The sequence below is a fragment of the Uloborus diversus genome, chromosome 1 (assembly GCF_026930045.1).
Source record: "Uloborus diversus isolate 005 chromosome 1, Udiv.v.3.1, whole genome shotgun sequence".
Lineage (NCBI taxonomy): Eukaryota > Metazoa > Arthropoda > Arachnida > Araneae > Uloboridae > Uloborus > Uloborus diversus.
The window spans coordinates 140,788,025-140,812,364 of NC_072731.1; the positions used below are offsets into that span (position 1 = coordinate 140,788,025).

General features: G+C 33.8%; 1 protein-coding gene across 1 annotated transcript in view; it reads left to right on the plus strand.

Annotated features, from left to right (window-relative positions):
* LOC129221656 (tuberin-like) overlaps positions 1-24,340 on the plus strand; it is a 165,904-nt gene extending 141,564 nt beyond the window's left edge. The window contains exons 40-41 of the mRNA XM_054856184.1: positions 320-411; positions 24,026-24,340. Of these exons, the coding sequence (XP_054712159.1) occupies positions 320-411; positions 24,026-24,220 (287 nt within the window). The 3' untranslated portion in view covers positions 24,221-24,340. The remainder of the gene's footprint in view (positions 1-319; positions 412-24,025) is intronic.

The window sequence follows — 24,340 nt, forward strand, 5'->3', positions numbered from 1 at the left end:
TGGTAGATTTGACCAATTTTATCTCAAACGATTGTTTTTGAAAATGCTAATTGCAGATTTTGGCGCCATTTCAAATATGAATACTTTCAATGTTTCATAGCCTTTAACTCGCTGAAAATTTCAACTATGTTGTTGAAAAAAGTCTGATCTATGTTTTTTTTTTTTCCCCCCCATAATAGTTACACTGGTTTTAAATTGGTAACAGTTACGGATCTTTGTTTTAATAAGACTTAAGATTCTTGAACTTTTTTTTCCAGTTAAAATTTCGTAATTTTTAAAAATCATAATAATCATATTTTAATTATTTTTTTAAATCAAGAATTAATGGAAACATTTGGACATTCTGAATCATACATTGTATCAGATGAAAGCTTACCAGTATTTGTGAGACAGATGGCTCTGCATGCAAATGTAAGTAACATTAACTTTTTTAAAAAATTGCTTTAATGAATAATTTTGTCACATATGAATAACATCATTATAATTAGGTAATATGTTAATACATGGATTCATTTAACTTTATCAGTGGTAGCATTAATCAAGGCAGTCTGTTAAAATATTTTTCTAGATTGGCTAAGTAGTTAGTGTAAAAAAAAATATGACTCAATTTTTTTTAATAGGTAGTCAGTATTTATACATGAACTATGGATGCATGTTTTGCATTTTTGTCAAATATGTGCCATAATATATAAGAGGTATTTATAATATTACTAGATGCCTATAGCAACCAGCTGATTATAAAACTAAGTCCAGAAATTTCTTTATGAAAAACGGACCCAATTTTTATGTACGGTTAACTATTAACGGAATTGCCTGTATTTTTTATCTTTTACTCCTCCCTCCTTCTTATCAGTCATTATAAATAAAATATTATTCATAAAATATATTTTAAAAATAATAATGAAATTTCACTTGTACAGATCTACAACAGTCAGTTAATAAACATCAACACTAGTAACTTTTGCATCTTGTGCGTAGCTAAGAAAATGTCCTCCAGGATTAACATCTAAGGAATATTAACTGTCAGCTGCAAGAGATTGTTCACCTGAAGTTACACAGCACTGAATTTTAATTCTAGATGAAATTGATGCATATTTTTGATACACATCCTTTCAATGCTTCACCAATTCCCAATTATCTAAGGAACATTTTTGATTCACAAATGTTCTCTGACAAGCATTGCTGCAGTCGAAAGATTATTTTCCACTGCTCAACAAAATCTTGTTCCAAGAAAATCAAAAGGAGGTGACAAGAAGGTTGAAATTTTAATTATTTTTAAAGAACATGATCAATTCACTTAGTGATGATAAATTGGCGAGACATTTTGCATTGGTCCCTTAAAGTAAATGACCCCCCCCCCTTATTTTTACTGTTCAGGCCTTTAAATCCACTTCAAAAAAATTGTTTACCACTTGACCAGCAGCATAAAGTGCTTTTTCTTGATAAAATGCAAAAAAAAAAATATTCTAGTCTTGTAAATTGCTCCAGTAAAAATCCAATTAGTTTCAAGTGCATCTTCTTCTTTTTTTTTTTTTTTTTTTTTTTTTTTTTTGACTGAATATTCCAAATTTTCTTCATTTTGTTATTTGCATCTAGAGGGAACTCGACAGCGAGCTCTAGGCAAGCTCTACAGGAGTCAAAATGGTTAGTGGTTTGGTTTTACAGGATTCAGAATCAAAAAACTAAGTTGGAATGAGGGGCATGGTTTAAGGAGCAGAATTCGAAAGGGTACTAACTATTGGGATTTTAGTAGAAACGGAAATAGGGTGGCTAATAAGAGAAAAGATTTTAACAGTTGGGATTCAAATAATCGTGCAGCATTAAACGAAAGTAAGATGGACTTACTTAAGGTTTTTTATACAAATGCTCGTAGTATTAGGAACAAGATGGAAGAATTGAAAAGCATAATAATAGACAAGAGGTTGGATAGTATTGGAGTTACCGAGACATGGGCTTCCGAAAATGATGATGATTTATTATCAATTGCTGGGTATATGTTTAGGCAAGATAGAGTAGGTAAAAGAAGTGGTGGGGTTATATTTTACGTCAGAGACACTTTAACTTGCAATGAATTGGTAAATAATGATAAACCTAATGATATTGATATGATTTGGCTGGAGTTGATGAGCAATAAGGGCAAAAAACTACGTTTAGGGAACATTTATAGGCCACCCAACTTAAGTCAGGGACAAGATGAACAGATGATTAGTATTATTAGTGACATTTCAAGCAAGGGGCTAGTCATAATGGGAGATTTTAATTTTCCAGGAATTGATTGGAATAATTTTTGCCATAGTAATAGCAGAGAAGAGGAATTTTTGAAAGTAATTGGTGATTATTTCTTAGATCAAATTGTAACTCGGGGTACTCGACAGGACGTGATTTTGGATCTAGTTTTCTGCAACATGGAAGGTTCTGTTCAGGGGTTATGTGTAGGGGATTGGAGATAGTGACTACAACAGTATTAGGTTTGGGATTCAATTTGATATGCACATGGTAGTGAATTTCAGGTTTGTGGCCAATTTCAGAAATGCTGATTTTGTGACACTTAGGCAGAATTTGAAAGCAGTTTTTTCTTCCAGATTGGACAATAGCGATGTGAATCTTCAGTGGGCAGAGTTTAAGGAAAATCTAGCAAATGGTTGGGGACCATGTTCCCTTTAGGAGAAAGGGTGTCAACACAAAAATTTGGCCGATGTGGTTCTCCAGGGAAACTAAAGACACTCTAAATTACAAGCAAGCTGCTTTTCATAGGTTTAAAGAAACTGGTCACAGTGCAGATAGGCTCCAATATTGTAAGGCGAGGCATTAATTTAAGTATTTGGTACGGACTCAGAAAAGAGAGTTTGAGCTGATTCGGGGAAAGTTCGAAATAGTCATATTGGGCCACTGGTTGATGAGCACGGAATTTTAATTCAGGAAGATATTGCTAATGTTCTTAAGAACTTTTTTCGAGTGTTTTTAACGATAACTGTATCTCAACAGTTGACATCAGCAAGACACAAGCTATAGTACAGCTTGAGGACTTTGTTTTTTCCAGGGAAGGCATTTTACTTCATTTGAAAAAAATTAAAGAGACTGAGGCTCCGGGACCAGATAATATTTATCCAAAAATTTTAGTTGAATGTGCAGAGGAATTAGCAGATGTAATTGTAAATATTTTCAATGCGTCTTATAACTCGGGACAGTGCCAGAGGATTGGAAGCTGGCTAACATTACACCGCTCTTCAAGAAAGGGTCTAAAGGGAGTGCGGGAAACTATAGACCTGAGAGTCTAACTTCGGTGGCTTGCAAAATTTTTTAAACATTGATAAAAATTAAGATAGTAAATTTTTTAGAGACTAATAATCTATTGACTTGTTTTCAGTACGGTTTCAGGAAAGGTAAATCTTGTGCAACTAATTTATTACATTTCTATGGCAAAGTTACCATGGCTTTGGACAATAAGAAGCCTGTAGATGTTGTTTACATTGATTTTCAAAAAGCTTTCAATAAGGTACTACATGTTGCTCTACTTAGCAAATTAGCTGATATAGGAATAGGAGGGAAAACTTTCATTTGAGTAAAAAACTAGCTGACCGGAGGAAAACAAAGGGTAGTTGTAAGGGGAAATTATTCTAATTGGAGTGAGGTTTTAAGCGTTGTTCCTCAAGGATCATTTGGGACTGTTTTGTTCATTGTTTTTATGAACGATATTTATAAAAATATTTCTGGGAACATGAATTGTTTTGCTGATGATGTCAAAGTTATGGGGAGTGTAGAAAATGAGGAACAAGCAAATCAGCTGCAAGAGGTTCTAGATCATACTACGGAGTGGGCTGATAAGTGGGGTATGGCTGTTAATGTTGGGAAATGTCAAGTTCTACATTTAGGGCATGGAAATAAGTGTACAAGTTATTATTTGCAAGGTTCAGTCATTAGTCAGGCAGAAAAAGTTACTGATCTGGGCATCTTAATAAGTCAGGATTTAAAGTTCAGCCAACAGTGCAGCATAGCTAGTAACAAAGCCAATAAGATACTTGGGTTTATCAATAGATCTATTTCAAACAAATCTAACGAAGTTCTTCTGCCCTTATATAGAAGTTTGGTAAGACCTCATTTGGAGTATGCTGTTCAGTTTTGGTCTCCTTATCTTAAGAGAGATATTAATGTATTGGAAAGGGTTCGAAGGCGGGCTACAAGGCTAATAAATGGACTTTCTCATTTAGACTTTGATTCCAGGCTTAGAAAGCTAAAAATGTACAGTCTTGTGCAAAGAAGAGACCGAGGGGACATGATTCAGTTGTTTAAATTTATTAAAATGAAAGATGTTACAAGGCTGAAGTTTAGCACTGAAAACAGGACAAGGGGTCATTGTTTTAAGCTATTTAAATCTCAGGCTAACATGGATATTAGGAAAAATTATTATTATAGCAGGGTAGTGGAACCTTGGAACAGCTTACCGGAAGAGGTGGTAATGAGCAAGGGAGTAGATAGTTTTAAGAAGGCCATTAATCTTCACTGGGGATTGTAAATTGACTAGGACCAGTCTAGCTGGGCCCAGAGCCTGTTGCTGGTCTTCACTTTTGTATTTGAAACATGATCAATTTCAAGAGATCATGCATTTTTGTGCCAAATTTAGACTTCGGTAACGCACCAATGGGAGGTATAGTTGGAGCAAGCATGTACCTAGCAGCTCATCCAGAGATGGCAGTTTCTTGCTTATTAACAATCATCAAACTGGTATAGCCTTAACAGAGCTTAATTAAATTAAGAGTTACCAGTGTTAAAGTAATCTGAGCTTATATTAGAGGTTTATTACCTACACATATCACTATTCCAGACTAATGATGACTAATAAACATGAAAGAGCAGTCTCTAGATGCCATAATGAGCAGTTTGATATTTGCTTGTAAAAAAGGGAACAATTGGATATTTCTAGCTTTTAAGTATTTTCAGTGACATATTTTATTATTGAATGGAAATTATGTAAGGGAAGCATGAAATCAAAATCTTTCCCAAAACTTTTGCTTTTAAGTTTGTATGTACCAGGGCTCGAAAATTATATTGCCTGACGCATGTAAAAATTCCATTCGGGCATGAATCTTGTACCTTTGCATGCCCGGCTGAGTATGTATTTCAGGGGTCTGTCCCGGATTTTTCACGGGGTCCGTTTTTTGTGAAAAATGAAATAATTTTTTGAAAAATGAAATAATGCTGCAAAAAAAATTATTTTTTTTTCGTAAAAACAAAGTTTTAGAATTTTGAGATGGCGCAAACTGCATCATTGACGCTTAAAGTTGAGTGTTTTCCCCCTTTTCTGTTGAGAATATCATTTTTGAGTGTTTTTCGAGTATTCGGGGGGGGGGGGGGCAGCATCACTCTCTGGGAGATGGGCACTCCTCAAGTATCAATATTTATTTACCATTCTACATTATATTAAGGTTTCTAGAAATGTTTTATGTATAGTATTTAAAATAATGTAACAAAGAAATTCAGGCAGTGGTTCAGCATTTAACTTTTGGACCCAAGACATTGTTAAATAGCATAGAATTTCGTTTAAAACTTAATAAACTCCCTGATTTGTACAAAAATTTAAAAATATTTTATACCTCTTAATAAAGCTAAACATCAAAAATTCAAAAAATCAGATTCCCATAGCGGATGCAAAGAGATCGTAATCCTCACAGTATAAAAACGGCTTGTAAAATAAATATTTTTGATAAAATTACTGCAGAATAGCATTTTAGAGTTCTATGTTAAACATATCATTAATATCTGGACACAGATATATCGATTCAACATTTTAATTTCTGACTTATAAAAGAAAACGGAATTTCGCTTTAAAAACTAGAAATATGCGTTGTTACAAAAATAAAGAGACTTTTCATTTATTTGCATTCTAATAAAGCGAAATTAGCTTGAAAAAAGAATAAAATATGATTCTCATATCAGATGTACAAAGATTGCATTTTTCAAAATGTAGGCATCTAAAGAAAAAATTAGGTAAATAAAAGAGTTTATTAAAAGTTAATTATCCTTTTTTAGCATGGAAAAATCAAACCCATATAACGTTCTCCCAAAATAACAGGTAAACATTGCACCACCTGACACTAAATGCTGATAAGTTTGAAGTTGGTAACCCTATCTTAAGCGATCACATTCCCCCCCACCCACCCCTACTATCCTTTGCAGTTCTAAGTTCACTTAGCTTTATATTATTGTTTATTAAATCATGAGTGGAGAGAAATGTGCTTACAACAACAACGCCTATTCAGAGAAGGTTGACGCTTTTTCAGAGAAGTTAACAACAACACTGCTGCATAAAACATACAAGCAAAATTATAAACCAAACTGACTTTCAACTGTTAATTTCTTTCGAAGAAATCAACAACAAGCATTATATTTATTTGGCTGTATTAGTAGTAGTACCGATTTTTTTTTCTTTTGCAAAATTAGCAGATTTACAAAAGTCTTGATCCCTCTAATTTAACTTTCAAAAAGGTTCCACACATTATCATTTTTTATACACGGAAATATACTGCGTTATTTTGATTTGCATACCTGCCAACTCTACTGGTTTTTCCGGGAGATTCCTGGCTTTTGATCATTTCTCTTGATTGTGTATAAGATGTAAGGAGCATTTTGTTGTACTAAGAAGGAAAATAAAAAATCCTTTTATTTCCTAACTAAGAACGAAAAATCCGTCATAAACATCTACTGTATTTTTTAATGATCTACTGGATTTTTTTCTCATTAGATGTTGGCAGGTATGGATTTGAGATTTGCTCTTTCAATGAACAATTTGTGAAAGATTCGTTTTTGTTTATCAGAGTTTTGTGAAGGGTCCGTTTTGTTCGATTGGGATTTTGTGAAAGGTTCATTTTGGTTGATCAGATTTTTTTGAAGGACCGTTAATAGACCCAAATTTCATCTGGCCAGGCCCCTGTATTTTTTTAATCAAATATTTTTTTTCTTCCTAAGACTTTATTATTCCATATTTCATTGAAAAATTATCGCATCCTTACCAAAGCTCAAACTTAATTTCAATCGGTACCGCTAAAATCATATTTGGGCAAACATAAAATCATTAGGAATCATCAGCAAAGTCAGCGAGCGATTTGTCCGAAGTCGAGTGCAAAGAGAATGTTTTCGTTTACTGCAACAGGGATTGCCTTATTTACTATTAGCAATTTGATGAGAATTGCATTTCATGGTGTGGAATCGGAGAAATTTGAGCCATCGGCGGCAAAGAAACACCAGTTGTTTAATACCAAATTAACGAGACATGTTGACGAACATGCATGTTAACAATAATATTTGTGATATAATTTAAATTTTGTAAGTTTCAATGACGACATATTTTGTACTATTTATTTAAACAATTTTTTTTTATGATTTGTATTGAAATAAAGCTGTTAAATTAGTTTTTTGTCTGATCAAGGCAAATTCAAATGCTTTGATTAATGTACAATTAATAAAACTGGGCATATAAAAATTTTATTTGGGCATGTAATTTTCAAACAATCATCCTTGGCAGGGCATATAAAATTTTAAAGATTTTTCTAGCTCTGGTATGTACAAGCTATAACTCGAAGTGCATAGAAGCAAAAGGATGTAAGTGGTTTTAAGACATATTTCTCGCATGGTTCAAAGATACTCTAAATGGCAGGATAACTTTTAATCAGGTTAATAATTCCTTTTAAATGGTTTTTATAATTATTACTTCATTATTTCGGATAAATACAATTACAGGTCAAAAGCGGTCCACAAAGCTGATCTGCCGGCCCGTAGAATGTTACAAATCAAAAATTACATTCTAGGAACTTCCATTAGAACCACGAAATAGTCTTATTACGAGCGTGGTAGCAATCCTTGCCTAGTCACAATTAATCAAATTACTTCTCCAGTTCATTGCTGCTGGACTTGTTTTTTCTTACTTCTGTTTGAGTTTCCTAGATGAAGGCAATAGTCACACTACTACAAATTAAAAGCCAAATACAGTAGAAGACCATTATAACGCACACCTTGGGACCAGAGCTTTTGCGTTATACAGGTTTTTGCGTTATATAGATCATTTCACAAATTTTGAAACTAATGTTCAGAATGTCTATATATTAGCACTTCAGAATGAGTTTTATCTGCAATGAGTATTGAAGCACCAATATTACAATTAGTTATTCACAAATAAATATGTTTCACGATCAAAAGAAAGTGCAATATACTGCACTTCTGCTAGCTTCATGGTTTGCATAACAGTTGCATTTGCAAGAGCCATCTGGTATTTTCTGTTTACTGTGAGTAGGGGAGACCAGGGCAAGATGACTATGTTAAAGCTTGACCAAGAAGAGAAGGCGCGTGGACTGGAAGCGGAAATGGGACACTTCATTTTAAAATAGGTAGTGTGAGTGAGAGCGCACAAGCGGAGTAGGGGTTACTTGGCGAAGATGCGTTGATATTTCGCAGTTGCGAATTCACACATTTGGAGAATTGGGGAGGGGGGGATTTTTAAAATGTTTAATTTATTTATTAAAATTTATTTGTTGATTTATTTTTAATGTAAACTATTTCATTTACTATTTTATTTTAATTTATTTAATTTTAATGTAATTTTATTTATTTAATTATTTAATTATTTTGTGTGTATGTGTGTGTGTTATTGGTGTAGCACGGAACGTTTCTAACAAAACAATAATAAAAATAATAATTTAAAATAAATAAATAAGTAGGGCAAAGGGGATAAGAAAAATTAGGGGGGGGTCATATGGTATAGCAAAAGTTTTTAATACTCATACAGAATTCCTGGTAAAAATAGGATTGAAAATGCGCATAGTAGCTCTGAAATAAGTTTTAGAAGGCTGTAAACCTGTGAGTTCTCTTTCGCGCGTGTGCACTTGCTCTCAATTCGATATAAATAAATTTCAAACACTTGAAAGCCCCCTTTGGTATGACCAAACAACAGGTTGCAGTGTGTGCAAGTGGGAGAAAAGGTTGGAGGTGCCATATTTCAATGCAAGTTTTAGTATGGTTTCCAATATTTTCTGTGTCTAGAGCCCCGTGAAGTATTATTAGTAATTTATATTATCTTCCTCGACCATATGTTTTCTTAAGTCCTTTCAACGAAGTATGATTAGATTGTGCTTTACCCAAAATGCTTAAAAAGTGCTCAATTTCCTTAAGCAAAAGAATCTCTAAATGCCATCATAGTAAGTTTAAAAAATATTTTCGGAGTAGTTTATGATTAGCAGAAGGTGGAATCTTCAAAAGACAAAGAGCCCGAAGAAGTTTCTATTCCATTCTCGAATTCTGCAACAAACCTTTTCCAGATTATGTAATGTTAGGCTTCATTTTTAGTGCAAACAGTGAAACATGGTCCCATTTTATTCTAGTTAAATTGTTGTGAATGCCCCCAAATACCGCTTTAAATCAGGTGCTTTTTAGAAGCTTAGTCCCCGTTCCCCTCATGTTATTTTTTTTAAATTAATTTCATTTATAATTAACCCCTCCACCCCCCCCCCCCTCCAATCTAGCGCTCAGTAAAGTGTATTGAGGAAAAATAAATAGCATTTTCAACGATTTTACAACCACCATAAATAATCCATACTGCTGGTTTTGAAGTTATTAAAAAAAATACAGAAATTTGTTTTCATAACGTTGTTTCCAAAAGTTTTAAAATATAATTTAGCTTTTGCGGAAACAAGAAAAGAAAGAAATGTATTTATTTTCATTTTTTTCTTTTTTTTTTTTACGTTTTGATACTGTTTTCAGGTTCGTCATTTGGAAGATCAGGGGGTCATTTCAACCCCTTCCCTGGATTTTAAAACACAATGTAACCATGCATTATGTTGCTTTTTTACCTATAAAAATTGAGTATATACCCTTTGCCTCCCCCCCCCCAACACTTCGAAATGACGAGGCTGACTGCGTTGTCACTACCTAAGCCCCAAACTTAAACCAAGCTTTTTAAACTGAAGCGAAACTTTCTTAAAATAAGAACTGTAAAGTAATGTAGTCAGGGGCATGAACCGCCACCGGAGAGGGGGGGGGACACCTGTCGGCCCGGGATCGAGCCTGAAGGAGCCCGAGATTTCTAAAATAAGGGGTGAAATTTTGTGGGGACGTACGGGTAAATAATTTAGAGGGGTCCCGTAAAAGACATTTGTGACGGGCCCCGAAATTTCCGTGCACGCCACTGAATGTAGTCCAACAAAATAATGTGCAATGAAACACATAATTAGCAATGATATTTAAAAATTCTTAAGTGGTAGCAAAATTTAAATTACTTATATTATTTCACAGATGCATTCATTCCATATGCAACTGCTCACTATTTATGCTAATATCTCTCCAATATATGATGGCGAAAACATTGATTCTAAAAATTAGGGAGTGCAGAACAATCGTACAGTAATTACGCTCTGAGCTTAACAAATTTTTATGAAAAGCTCGCTGAACTGTGAAAGTTAAGATTCAGAGTAATATTACAGCTACAAATAATCTGAATAAAGTAGAACAGTCTGCTTCACTTGCATCAATTACATGATTTGCGCTGTTGTAAATTCGCCACTGTTTTTTTTTCTATTTATGCTACTGCCCTCCCACCCCCACCCCCACCCCCCTTTAATGGGTTCTTCTTGTCACTCTGCCTCGAGGAGCTTGTCTGATAAAACTAAACTGTTCTTTTCGGAACAAAATGTCTTTAAAAGGAAAAACGTTGCATTCTAGAGAAAGGAACGTTGTTAATAATGTGAAAAGATTTTTTGAAAAAGAAACTAAGTCTGGCGAACTTTTAATTTCAATTCATAAAGTGCAACATAGAATATCTGCCGCAACTGGAGTTTCAGTTCGGACTATCCAACGTATAAAAAAAGAATCTCTTTCGAATGACCTGTTATCTCCTGGAAAACATCGCCCTCAACCTGTTGATCGGAAAGCGTCTTTGGATAGTTTTGACTTATGTGTTGTGAGGAGCACGATAAATGAATTTTATAAATCAAGAAAGATGCCTACAATACGATTAGTATTGCCAATTTTAAGAGATAAAAAATTAATTTCCCTTTGAAGAGGGAAACGCTAAGAAAAACCTTACACAAAATTGGATTTCGATGGAAAAAATGTCAGAACAGGAGAAAAGTGCTGATTGAACGACTTGACATTATTTCATGACCATGCAGATACTTACGAGAAATAAAAAAGCATCATCAAAATCAAAGGAATATTGTGTTTATTGATGAAACTTGGATTGACAATACTCTTTCGTTTTCCAAATGCTGGCAAGACGGAAAAATTGGAGCTACTGTCAAAGATGGAGCAGGAAGTAGATTGATAGTAGTGCATGCAGGATCTAAAGAAGAGTTTATACCCAATGCAGGTTTGGTCTTCAAAGCAGGATGTGCCAAGGGTGATTACCATGGGCAAATGAATTCCAAAAATTTCGAAAAATATATTAGAGAATATTTTTTACCAAACATCGCCCCTAACTCTGTAATAGTAATGGACAATGCTTCGTACCATACGAAGGTTGTAGACTCTGTACCATCGAAATATGCAACAAAATATGTGATGTGTCAGTATCTAGACGAACACTCAATCCCATATGACAGCAATTTGAGAAAACCGGAAATCTTTGAAATAATTCAAGCAAATGCTTCACCGACAAAAAAATATCGCATGGATGAACTTATAAAACAGCATGGACACTCGATTGCCCCCTTATCATTATGATTTGAACCCGATCGAGTTAGCCTGGGCAGCTGTCAAGCCCTTTATAAGGAATAGAAACGTTGAAGCCGAGTTAAGTCTCAAAACTCTGGAAGAACTTACAACGCACGCAATTCAAAGTGTTTCTGGTGACGACTGGGAAAAATACTGCAGCCACATTGAAAAATTGGAGACGAAATATTGGGACACTGACGGAATCGTAGAAAATGTAGTTGAAACTCTAAATTTCACCGTTGAATCAGAGTCAGGAACAGATACAGCTTCCGAAACAGGCTCAATGGATTGGGAATGAGACATTTTCAGCAATTTATCCTGTTAAATATTTCATGTTTTCGCAATTCCATCCACATCTTTTAAATTTTTTCGCAATAGCTTTATTGTTTTCACATCTTAGTTTGATGACCCATTCTGTTTCGGAAATTTACTTTTTTTTTTTCATTTCGAAAAAAGGTTTCAAAGATCCCCCCCCCCTTTTTCGCATTCTTGTCATCAATTCTCAATAACAGATTTCGAGATTTAAAAAAAAACACTTATACAAGTTCACGATTGAAGACCTGTGCTTACTTTCTGCTTTATTTTAAGGAGGGATTGGAAGAATTGCAATCCTCCAGAGCCCTTGTTTTTTTTTTGTTTTTTTTCCTTGACATATTATCCATTCCAGTATAAACGAGGAATTTTCTATCAATGTATCGGAAATCAACCGTTTATAAGTTGCACATGTGCTTTCTTACTAATATATCAATATTTTGTAATCTAAGTAGAAAATTTTTAAGATCGGAACAATTTTCATGAATGTTTAAAAAAAATGACTACATAAGTTTAATTGCACATTCATAAGATTGGAAGGAGTGGAACAATTGTTTTTGTAAATCACTGGAAGGGATTTAGAGAAGCACAATCTGTAGAACGAAACAGTTTATCATTGTAATTCAATGTCACAAGCTTCATACAGCAATATCCTCTAAAATTTTTAGGAATTTACCAACAGGTGTTCTTAAAATGCATTCTTCCTATAATTTATTTTTTTTTCTTTGATATTCATAATGTTTGAATGTTGCTGATCTTGTTTAATTAATTAATGCTACCCCCATGATTCTCGCTACCATATATTTCGTACTTCCAGTAATACTCTTTCTCTCGCCCTTTTTATTTATTCATTTGTTTTGTTCTTAAGAATTATTATTTAGTTGATTAAACATCATTATTTTAACCCTTGTTTTGATTTCTTATTCAACAAAATGCAAAATAATATACGTATTAACGTTCTATTTTTTATTTATAAGTATTTAATTCACATTATTTTTAAATGTGGGTGTGGAAAGGAGGGTGGGGCTCACCTTGAGACACTTTTCCTCCTTTTTTTTCTAATTTCGTTATACATTAGTCCGTCATTGTCAAACCCACTATGCAACTTATAAAAATTTCAGGAGAAGGTTATAAGACATGTTTGTACAAAAAAAAAAAAAAAAAAAACTCTTACCTGCTTAATCAGTGGAATCAAAGTACTAGTGTATTTGAAAATTAGAACGTTTTAAAATCAATGTGGGAAAATAGAGCTGTCCCAAGGTGTACCTTTTCCCAAAGGAAGCCTCTTTTTCCTACCATCCTTTTTTTATATTTTAAATATGCTGACCTTCTTATGAGGCCACTGTGTAAACTACGAATACGAACGTCTTAATCATCTTGGCATACGATTCAATTAGACTAAAATGATAGTATTTATGTAAAATGTATTGCGACCCTTTTTTCTTCTTTAAAAAAAAAAATAGAATTAGTTTTGTTAAATGTATGGTTATTTTACTGTTTGGTGAAATAAAATTAAATTACGGACGTATTTTTGAATACGAAAAGCAGTATAAAGATTAAATAAAGTACAGGTCACACGCTGAGGCAACCCGAACCAAAATCTTCGGAAGGAAGAAATGAAAATTCAAATTTTACTGCATGTTAAAATACAACATGCACACATCCTACATCTGAGAAGATATAAGTATGAGAGGAAAAAACGCAATTCTCTGTACTGGTATCTTCCACTTTGCCAAATCTTTTGACAAAATGTGTCAAATGAGGACTTTTTGTTAGGCCTCAGTGAACTCCCATCGGTACCTCTCTGTTCACAGGCTTATAATTTCCCGTTTAATTCATGCAAACATAAACTGTTTTCTGTTAAATTATATATTTACTCAGAATCATTAAAATATAATGCCACAAAATTCCTCTAGTTTTTAAGGTATTATGACGCCAAACAAAATTTACTATAAAAAGTACTGAAATACACCAGATACAATTTACCTCATGGTAATTTAAAAATAACGAGAATATTTAAAGTTTGATTATTTGTTATCAGAAAAAAAAGTTCGAAATGCTGTGTTAAGATTGCTTTTTCAAAAGTTTAATCTGCATGCTAAGGGTCAAAAAGGGAAAATCATTATTACAATGCTCAAATATAAATTTTCCTACATTTAGTACTTGGTAACACTAAATTTAATTACTAAGCACACAGTAAAAACACATAATCAATTGATCGATTACAAGTTAATTTACAAACTGCATAAAAATTCACAATCGACAAACTCCGTTTTTTTTTCGGAAAAAATGAGCGAGAGAAGAAAGGCGATAAGAAGCCAAAGTAAGTAATTCTGATTTTCAATCATTTGCTATCTACGCCAAATCGCCGTAATCGACTCGTCCAGCCACTACGTCACGCGCGCCTTCTCTTCGTGGTCTAGCTATAACAATTTTTGTTGTTTATTAATTTATTTTTAGGGATAGTCAAATTAATTTCACATGAGCTGTTAGAGTAGTCTTTTGTGGTATTAAATGTATTACTATTTGATTTTTCAAATAAAAACAATGAAGGATATTTTTATTTTTTCATAACCTTAACAAATCGTCATCTTGCCCCAGTACTGGGGCAAGATGACTTTGACCTTGGGGCAAGATGACTCACTCTGAAAAAGTTGAACATATTTTATGTTTTGAACATGTTACTTAGTTTTAAAAATGATAACTGTGTTTTACATCTTAATAAAGTATCAAATTAAGCGTAACGCATCGGAGCGCAATGTTGTTAGTGTTGAGTTGTGCAACTAAGAATAGACACAAATAAAAATGCCATTTTCATAATTGGAACATGCCTCAAGCCACCAGTCTTGACTTTCACAGCACTGGGTTCGTTCTTCTGTTGGAGGGTCACAATATTCCTATTTATAAGCGGGGATCTTATAAGACCATTCTTTGAAGTTGATGCAACTGAATTGCTTGGCATGAATTGAATGGACTTGGACCTATAGGAACTTAAGTTTGAGTTTTTTCTTACTCCCTTTTTAGCTTTTCAAGCTTATTTTCCCTGTTTTTTTTTTAATAACCCTTTTTTTTCCATCCGCTTTGCCCCTTGTTCTGACATTTCTTTCATAGGTGCGCTTGTAAGAAGTTAGAGCTCAGTTTTCTGCATTTTCTTTTTGTTTTCTCAAATTGTGGTGCCTTAGGCAATGCATTGAAATCAGAAACACTAACAGGCTTTTTGCATTGGAATCTGCATTTGCCATAACTTCTGCTTTGTCTGGAGGGTTTATGTTTTGGTTTTCTACTCCCAATGTCTGAGAATTAGCACTATTATTCTCAGTTTAATCGCCAACAGCATCATAGTTCGCTAAAAACAAGAGTCTCAATCTCAATGAGTCTCGATCCTTCATTCTTTAAACTCTTTATCGGCATTTCCAACTGTAGCTTCTTTAAAGTAAGCGGTGCTGAAAAGGTCACCAATATTTTTGTCTACATGGTCATTTATCTAGGACAAACTATCACAAAGTTGTCACATGCTTGGCTATAATAGGTTTTTAATGGGCAGAAAAATGACCCATGAGGAGCTACTGAGGATGCGATGTGTGGGGTGGCAACCCAACCATGATAATGTTTTTTCACTGCAATATAATATATCCTGAAATTTATGTGAGATTTATAATTGTCAATAATCAACAGAACAGGAGATTCTTTGCTTGATTTAATTCAGTCAACTAGACATTTGGTTAACTAGTTTATAAATAGCCTCTGCCCCGCATTTCGGCCCGTCATCTTGCCCCGCACTGCCTGTTTGAATGGATTCTTCTCCATTGCCATAAGAGAAGGCGATTAATTGACATTTATTCATGGTAATATGTAGTATTTAAACTAAGTTACTCATAAATACTAAAGAGACACGATATAACTTATCTGTATCTGTAGCAGAGCTTATTTACAAATGCATAAAAGTTAGATCATGGCAACGGTAAACAATCAGACCTTCAGAACTAACACAAATATGGCGACTTCATCTTCTCTATAGTACTGCTGAACATACAGCACATAGGAGAGCCAGTAGTATGCAGTAGATGCTGTTAACTAGGAGAAAACGGGGAAAATTAGACATTCGTCATCTTGCCCCGGTCTCCGCTACTAATTTTCATTTAAAAGCTTTGGATTAAGATGGAAAGATGAAAAACTGTTTCAAAATTTATTCTGCCTAACAATTTTTATGTTTGCAAAGCAAAACAGAGGTATTTTTTTAACTTCAAAACCTATTGTTTACATCTGAAAAGTTGCGTTATATAGGTCAGCGTTATAATGGTCTTCTACTGTATTCAGAAATTGGTTTCTGAAGAACAGTTGGTAACTTTACAATAATAAAACAAGCAAATGACAATAATTCTTAGTAATTTCCTTTCCTTTTTCATGTTATCAAGGAAGGAGGTGGGGGGGGGGATTCCTGCCTGCGAGATTTGTCTGACTGTGAAGTACCGTCTTTGGGTAAAAAAATCTTTAGCCACCACTTCTTTATAAGTTTTCATTAAATTTTATGCCAATAGATGATATAACATCATTCAAATTTGAGTGGAATAGTTAACCTCTTTACTGTGAGAACTTCTTCGCCAAAAAAGGTCCTTTTATGCGTAAACATTTTGAAGAGAAATGTTCACTTCCCAGCAATGCATTTGGTTCCGGGACCTCCTGGGTTGCTACTCCTTTCGTTTTACAAAGGAGCTTCTGCTTGATCAATCTAGCCATTATGGGGATCCAGCGCGCGATGGTTTCTAAAGAGTGGGAGGGAACGTTGTCCCTGAGGTGCAAGGGGTAGGTTGACGATGACAGCTGGAATGTATTCATTTTGGCTTTCTCTTTTCTTAGGTTTGTTCTGGAAACCATTTTGAAATTCTCCTAGCTTCAAAAGGACCTCTAAGCATTTTACTACGAAATTCCGAAATATTTACTTATATTCAGACAGACGCTATATATTCTGTAAATGCTAATCAAACTAGTTTAGTTATTGAAATTTGCTGTTTAACTTTTAAAACTGCGCAGTTAAATCAATTTAATTTAAAAATTGAAAAAATAAGATTAAAAAAAAAAAATTGATGGAAGTTGAAATAACTTTCCCTTACCACAAACTTTAACATGAAGTTCTTTATATTCTATGGATAATTAGATTGCTTATTAAAACTGCGAAGCTTAGTATTTGCTACATGATTATACTATGATAAGCAATGTTATTTTTTTTTACAAACTAACGGTTTGCAGTTTTGCTGCATAAATTTTATAGTAGCCAAAAGCTGGGGCATTAACTTTCATCATGTATGACTTGAGTCACACCCATTTACTTGGGTGTGCTACTGTTTCCTTGGTTCCAACCAACTTAAAACCAATGTTTTCTAGCAATGAAAGTCAGACTGAAATATTTATTATTTATCCTGTTCTATATTAATAATTTCAAGCCGGTAAAAAATTCAATAGCGATTGTATTTTTTTTTAAGCGATAAACTTGAATGCTTCGTATATGTTATATTGTCATTCGGAACCGACGTCTACAAACTTACAATTGAAGAAGAGTTTGCTTACAAAATGTAACTGTAGATGGGGCAAACCTAACCTCGCAGCATTTTGAAGGCTGAGCAGATCCTAATGATAACATCACGACGCTGTCAAGTTAGGTTTACCTCAACCTGTAGCTGAAATCAAAATCAAATGCAAGATCCGACTAAAATATGGGGAGAGGGGCGTAGATAGACTTTGATGCTCTCCCCCCCCCCCCCCCGTAAAATTTAAATTTCAACATAGTGCTTATTTTTCTGAACGTACGCCCTCATACTTTTTGCGCCCCCCCCCCCGCACCTCAGGGTTGTCATGTGCGCCACTGGATTTAGCCATTGGCTAAATCAAAATCTTAGTCACTTGGGAGCATTTCAAAAGCAGGAGCCGTAGGCTACGGCCCAGTTCCCAGATGGTAATTCTGATTACGCCAGTGACTGCTATAATACCTAAGCACTAAATTGATTTTTCTTTCAGCCTTTCTTGACCCGCGGGCCGGCAACATTTTTTTAAAAGATCCCGGACCGGTCAGTTTTTTTTCTTGCCTTATTTATTATTATTTTTTTATATGAAAAAAAAAAAAGAAAATGACTCGCAGAACTTGAAAAATCTGCTAAAATCTAATCTGACCGGAGAATCCCCCCCCCCCCTTTTTTTCTCCTTTTCTTTTTATTTTTTGTTTTTTTTTTTTCTTTTTTTTTCTCAAAAAAAAAAGGGAAATTTTTGACTTGCGGATTGTTGTGGAAAAAGTTAGTGGGCAGTCGAGTTTTTTTTTTTTTTACTACATATTAGAGATTTGTTGCAAAACATTTTATAGCAAAGGTTGTAGATAGCTAATTGTTGTAACAACTATCCATAAGTAAGTGAGCATTTGAGAAAAATCAGACAATTTTGAAAATTAATCACCAAATTCATGCAAAAACCGTTACATAGGATATTATTAGATTTTCACATTTATTTCTTTATTTGTTTTTGAATAAAGAATTTTTAATTTGTTTATTTCATAGCTGCGTCACCTGGGTTTCAATCGGTCTACCTCGAAAATAAAAGTTATGTCAAACGATCAGGCTAAGTAATATTAAAAATCTTTAAAATTTCCTGACGAAGTGAGAAAAAGTTACCAAAATAGAAAATTTTTAAATCCCCCAATTATTAAAAAAGCCTCAAAACAAAAGGTAGAATTTTTTTGTTCATATTCGAGAAAAAAAAACGGCAACAGATCTCTCTTCTCAATGATTTTCGTCACGCTACTAATTTTTATAAAATCATTGTTCAACAATGACCGTAAGCAGCAACGAATTTCAAATTGGAGGCTTACCTACATTTTAAGATTGAAATTAGTTAAAAACAGTTGTAACTCGCGTTCTAATCACCTTGGGACATTGGAACAAATGATGCAGAAAAATCAGTGGTTTCCATGGATATTTTATTCTAATTTTTGTGAGTATTTTTTTGCCCTCACATTACAGAAAAACGCCATTTTTGGATCTAATTAGAATTCAAACGGTTTTTTTTTTTCGCGTTTGAAAACTCCCTTACGTTCTTTCTTGGGTGCTCGAGTACCTCCCTGCCAAGTTGTTCGAGATCCGACGTAAACTGTGGATTTATATAGGGCGCCATACACACACATATACGTATATATATATTGAATGCTTTATTTATATAGATTTTAAATCGAGGACGAGCAAAAAACCCTGAGGACCGGCAAATTTTTCCTCCTTACTGGTACCCCAGGTCCACCCAACCACCAAGCAGGGGAGGGGAGGGCCCACAAATAAAGATGGTGACTAGGGACTCAAGTATTGTTGTCGGGTCGTGGGAGTAATTATTCTTTCGGCGGAGATGGGGGGGGGGGTATTTGGCTAAATTGTCATCTGCGCAGTTTTCTTCATCAGAAGATTCTTGGTCATTAGAATAAATACCATAATCAGAGCTGTCGTTGCTCGAATAATCTGCGTCTGACATTATGAAGCATATAAGTATTCGCTAAGAGGAAAATGTTCTAAATGCATCGAATGTTCAACAAAGAATGAAGGCCTTCTCGTTGTAGATACAACAATGTAGCTACTGTGAAGTGCGCATGCGCAGCCAGTATACACCTTATCAGTCAGACATTGCACCCATGAAAAGCAAGAGCAAAGAGTTAATCCCCTTTCAAAAGAAAACCTGAGCTATTGTAGAAGAATCAACGTGGGAATTCGTGCTTGAATGAGCATTAGAATCTAGTTTCTGTGATTAAAATTAGTACTCGAAAAAGATCTGGGTTGTGTTAGTATATGTTTAAACTAATGCACATATATTATACGTGTATATATAAGTAAGAGGGGAAAGCATACATTTTTGTATTTTTATCCTTTCTTCTTTCAAACTATTAAAATTTGTTCTTGTTTCTTAATTTTTAATCTTCATGGCTAAACGTCCCAAGTGACGGTGAAAATTTGATCATGATAAAAACTAAATTGCTTGGATTCGGTTGCAACATTTGTTAAAAGGGAGGAGAATAAAAGGGGGAGGGGAATAACGAAAAGAGCGTATAAGAAGTATTCTTCTCCTAATATCGATCCAATTTAGCGATCGGTTGCAACATTTGATAATAAGCATCATTTAATTTTCTTGTTCATATTTATTGAAAAATATATCGTGAATTGTAGGAATATTGCTTCGTTTTGAAAACATCCAAGATTAGTAAAATAAATACCTTTGTGTCAAAAAGTAAAATAAGAAGTGACACAACGTCAAAAAAGCACAAATTACAGATTACTCCAGACACGTGCTTCGGCGTTACAAGGAAACGCCTTTTTCAATGCAAAAAAAAATGAGCTTTCGGATGTCTTTTCCCTCCATAAGCTCATTTCTTTTGCGTTGAAAAAGGCGTTCCTTGTAACGCCGAAACACGTGTCTGCAGTAGTCTGCAATCGTGCTTTTTGACGTTGTTATTTTTTATTTTACATTCTAGATTGTTTACTATATGCAGTAGAACCTTGCATGTCCGAATCTTCGGATACTCCGAACAGATTTTTTTATTTTTTTATTTTATGGAAAGTATTACCGGAAGAGAACTAAATGTGTTAAAGGAAAAAAAAAGAAAAAGAATTTTTCAGCACATATTGATTTGAAACACATTGAAAAAAAAAAAAAAAAACGCAATACAGGATTACCTCATTTACCTTTAACTGAAAATATTAAAATAAACTTTACTTGAAATTTACTTTACATTAAAGATGTTTTGTGGTGAAGAGACAGGTCAAGTTTTTACTGGTGAAGTGATGATACTTTTGACGAGGAAGAAATACTATTCCTTAGGTCTCATAAACATAATGTCTGTTCGTGAAACCTAGAGTCTTTTACTATGTTTCACTGATTTTAAATATTTTTTTCCTATAGCAGAACTATATTTTACTTTTTCAGCTTCAGAATAAAAGTAAGAATATTCTCTGATCAATTTCTTCTAAAACCAGTCATCTTGTGTTGAATGTATACTAGAAATAAAAATGGGATTGAATATTTATTTCGTTGAAATGGAAATTTCTTTGCATAGGTATTCGCTGCAATGAGATTTTACTGTATTATTTAATGATTTTTTTTAATCATTGATTAAATTTATTATTATTTTATTTTTTTTTTATTTATTTATTTATTTATTTATTTATTTATTTTTTTTTTGACATTTTTTTGACTTAAGATTTTCTATTCAAATTCACCAGCTGTTAGTGAATCTTGCTATTATAAAACTTCACATTCCACAATTGTGTTTGTGGCAAAGAAAGTAGGGGTAATGGAATGCAGTGATACGACAGAGAACCTGTTTCCGTATTCATCTATCTCTCTTGGGAGTGTCTGAAGTCTTTTATTCGCATCGGATTCTAAGCCTTTCTGAATAGATATCTTTTTGGGGTGAAAACAGCTCACACACACGTGTTGTATTTTCTACCTTGTCACTCTATAATAGTAAAAGTGACCCGATGTGATAACTGCTCCTTTTTAAATCTTATTTAAAAAAAAAAAAAAAAAGAAAAACAGGAAGAACATATTGATTAGAAGGAAAACTACTAGCCTCAACTTGGGGTTTGGGACCACAAAAAGCAACAGCATAAGTAAAGGTGGTTTTGAACGACTTTACGTAACAATTTGCATTATTTTTACCATAGAAATTCAAATATTTCGGGGGGCAGCATCCCTTCCCCTTCGTTCTCTTAAACTACATCATTGCAGATTGATATATTTAATTGATTCACGTTATGCCACGATTTTTTTGCACTACGTTTAGTTTACACAAACTAAAACGCCGCACAAGTTTAGATTCAGCTGACTCTGTAATAAAATAAAAACGTCCAACTAGATTCTCTCTCTGTTTACATATATTTATAATCGACTAGTATGGGGGACAACTGCCCTCTTTTCTTTCAAAAGAAAAGGTTCCTATTATTTTATAAAAATTAAAAAATGTAGCATCGAATTGAAAGAAGTACCATATGACCATTAGTCCCAATATTTGAGGTCGTGTCCCGGACATTTTGAGAAAAGGTCTGTTAATCAATAATTACGTTAAAATTAAATTTTAGAAAAAGTCACCTGTACACTGTACAGGCACCGTCTACCTACCCCCCTCCCCTCAGGTATCTCCAACTTTTTGTGCACCAGCTGCTTATGTTCTCTCTAATTATATCTTTATCTCTTGCACTCTTGCAAGGAAAGTAACACAACTCAAAATTTGAGAAAAACGTACTATATATTTATTTTAAATCTAAATTTAATGCTCTTTTTTTGCCAACAAAACTCGCACAATACTTCTGGCATATATCGAATTTCTCGGGTAGAGAAAGAATTTCCGACCCCGCAATGTGATATAATTTCAAGTCGTCAGGATGCATCCCACCCCTCCTAGGAGCTCTGAAACATTTAACTGAGACACCCTGCATATATAATAATGCATCATGTTTCTCTGCAGTTTTTTCAGTTCGAGCTTTACCAGGTGTACGAGAAGCGTTTCGCAATTTCATCTTAAAATAATTAATATTTTCCGTTTGAAAACATTTGCATAAAAGGTGCAATATGTAATATTTTTCTATTTTTAAATAAAAACTTGAAGCACTAATTGATTAATAAGTTTAACATCGTTTAAAACAGCACTAATTTGCAAAAAAAAAAAAAAAGAAGGTGCAGATAGAAGGGTATTGCAGTGAAGAGGAGGATTGCAATGAGAAACTTGTAATATAAGAAGATGTGAGCTTTGAATGTTATAAGGTAATCAGAATATCCAATAAAGTCCATATCTAAGTTAAAAAAAATTTCTATGAAAAAGGTCTTCCTTGCCCCCCCCCCCCCCTCCTTTCCCGAAACATGTAACTGGAGTTTTTTGGTAAACTTGTGCTGTTTCCAAAGTTGTTGATTTTTTCCCCATTTACTTTTTAGTTCAGATATTTATTTATTTCATACTAGGAAATTTATTCAGATCTTGACGGAAAGGCATTCTGTAGAGAAAAGAAAAGCGCTTGTATCTTTTTGCTTTGAAAAACGGGCTTGTAACTCCAAAACAGATGACAGCATTTTTTTTTGTGGGGGGGGGGGGGACTTAGCATTTTTTTAAAACCAAAATGGTGCTTTTATTTCATTATTTTAAACCACTTGTAAGCATTATCTTTTTTGCAAATATTAAAAATTTAATTTTACGGAACTGTGTTGTGTGACAAGAAAATATTCCTCTCAATTCCGGATTTAACGCAAAAAATCGAAAAGAATTAATAATAATAAAAAAAAGAGATACATGAAATAACCCACATTATTAGATTAAGTTCATATTCCATCGGACAATAGTGTCACTTAGAGTTCCTAGGGACGCTAGTACCATGAACTTTCATTTTATAAGAGAGATTAAATTTATGATATTTTTGAAAAGTATAATTGACAGGTTATTTATATTTGAACAGATTAATAAAGATTTTATGCTGGGACGCTAGTTATACTTCTATATTTATTTCAGACTAAGATTTCTAATTCAGATCTTTTTGTATTTGATAATTAATTATAATGAAAACTTCATTTTCAGCATTTTGCGAGAATATTTATTTTTAGTACCTAATTTCAATCTAAAAATACACAATTTCTGAGTACACATCCATTTCAAGCAGCGTTAGGATGAACTTACTCATAGCTCTCGAACACGTGCGCCTGTCCAGTGAGCGGAAACAAATTAGATCGACAACTGACTCTCCACCTACTCGCGGTTGCTCCTTTTTTCGGAATTTATCTTAAGACACCCGCGGTTAGTTGCTTCGAGTACTGCAGGAAAGTCCACTGCCCCTACTCAAGGGGCTCGGGCTACACAGTTAAAGGTACATAAACCTCACCCCGAGCTCAGCTCGGGCTACGCAGTTAAGAGGTTAAAAATAGAGAAATTGTTAATCAAAGTTAAGTGAATGACTGTGGTTTTAATTTGTGCTAGATATTTCCTTTTTTAATGTTAATAAATGCTTTCTTTTTTAAGCTTGCTTCTTTGATAAATAGTAGACGACAGCAATCTTCAAAATATACCCATGTGTCCAACTGGCTTGAAAGATTACGGACTATGAAAAGACTTAGATCAAAAGTCTTGGAAGAACTTAAGAAGAGAAATGATGGTTTGAGTTGTGAGAGCATCTTCGAGTCCAACAATTATGATGATTTTACTGATTATGTATAGCAATTTAATAACTCACAATCATCCAAATTGTAAATTATCGCACAAATCCACATCTTATATTGTACAAATGTAATTTTAACATTTTTTGATTGTACAGTTTTAAAATTATAATAAATTATC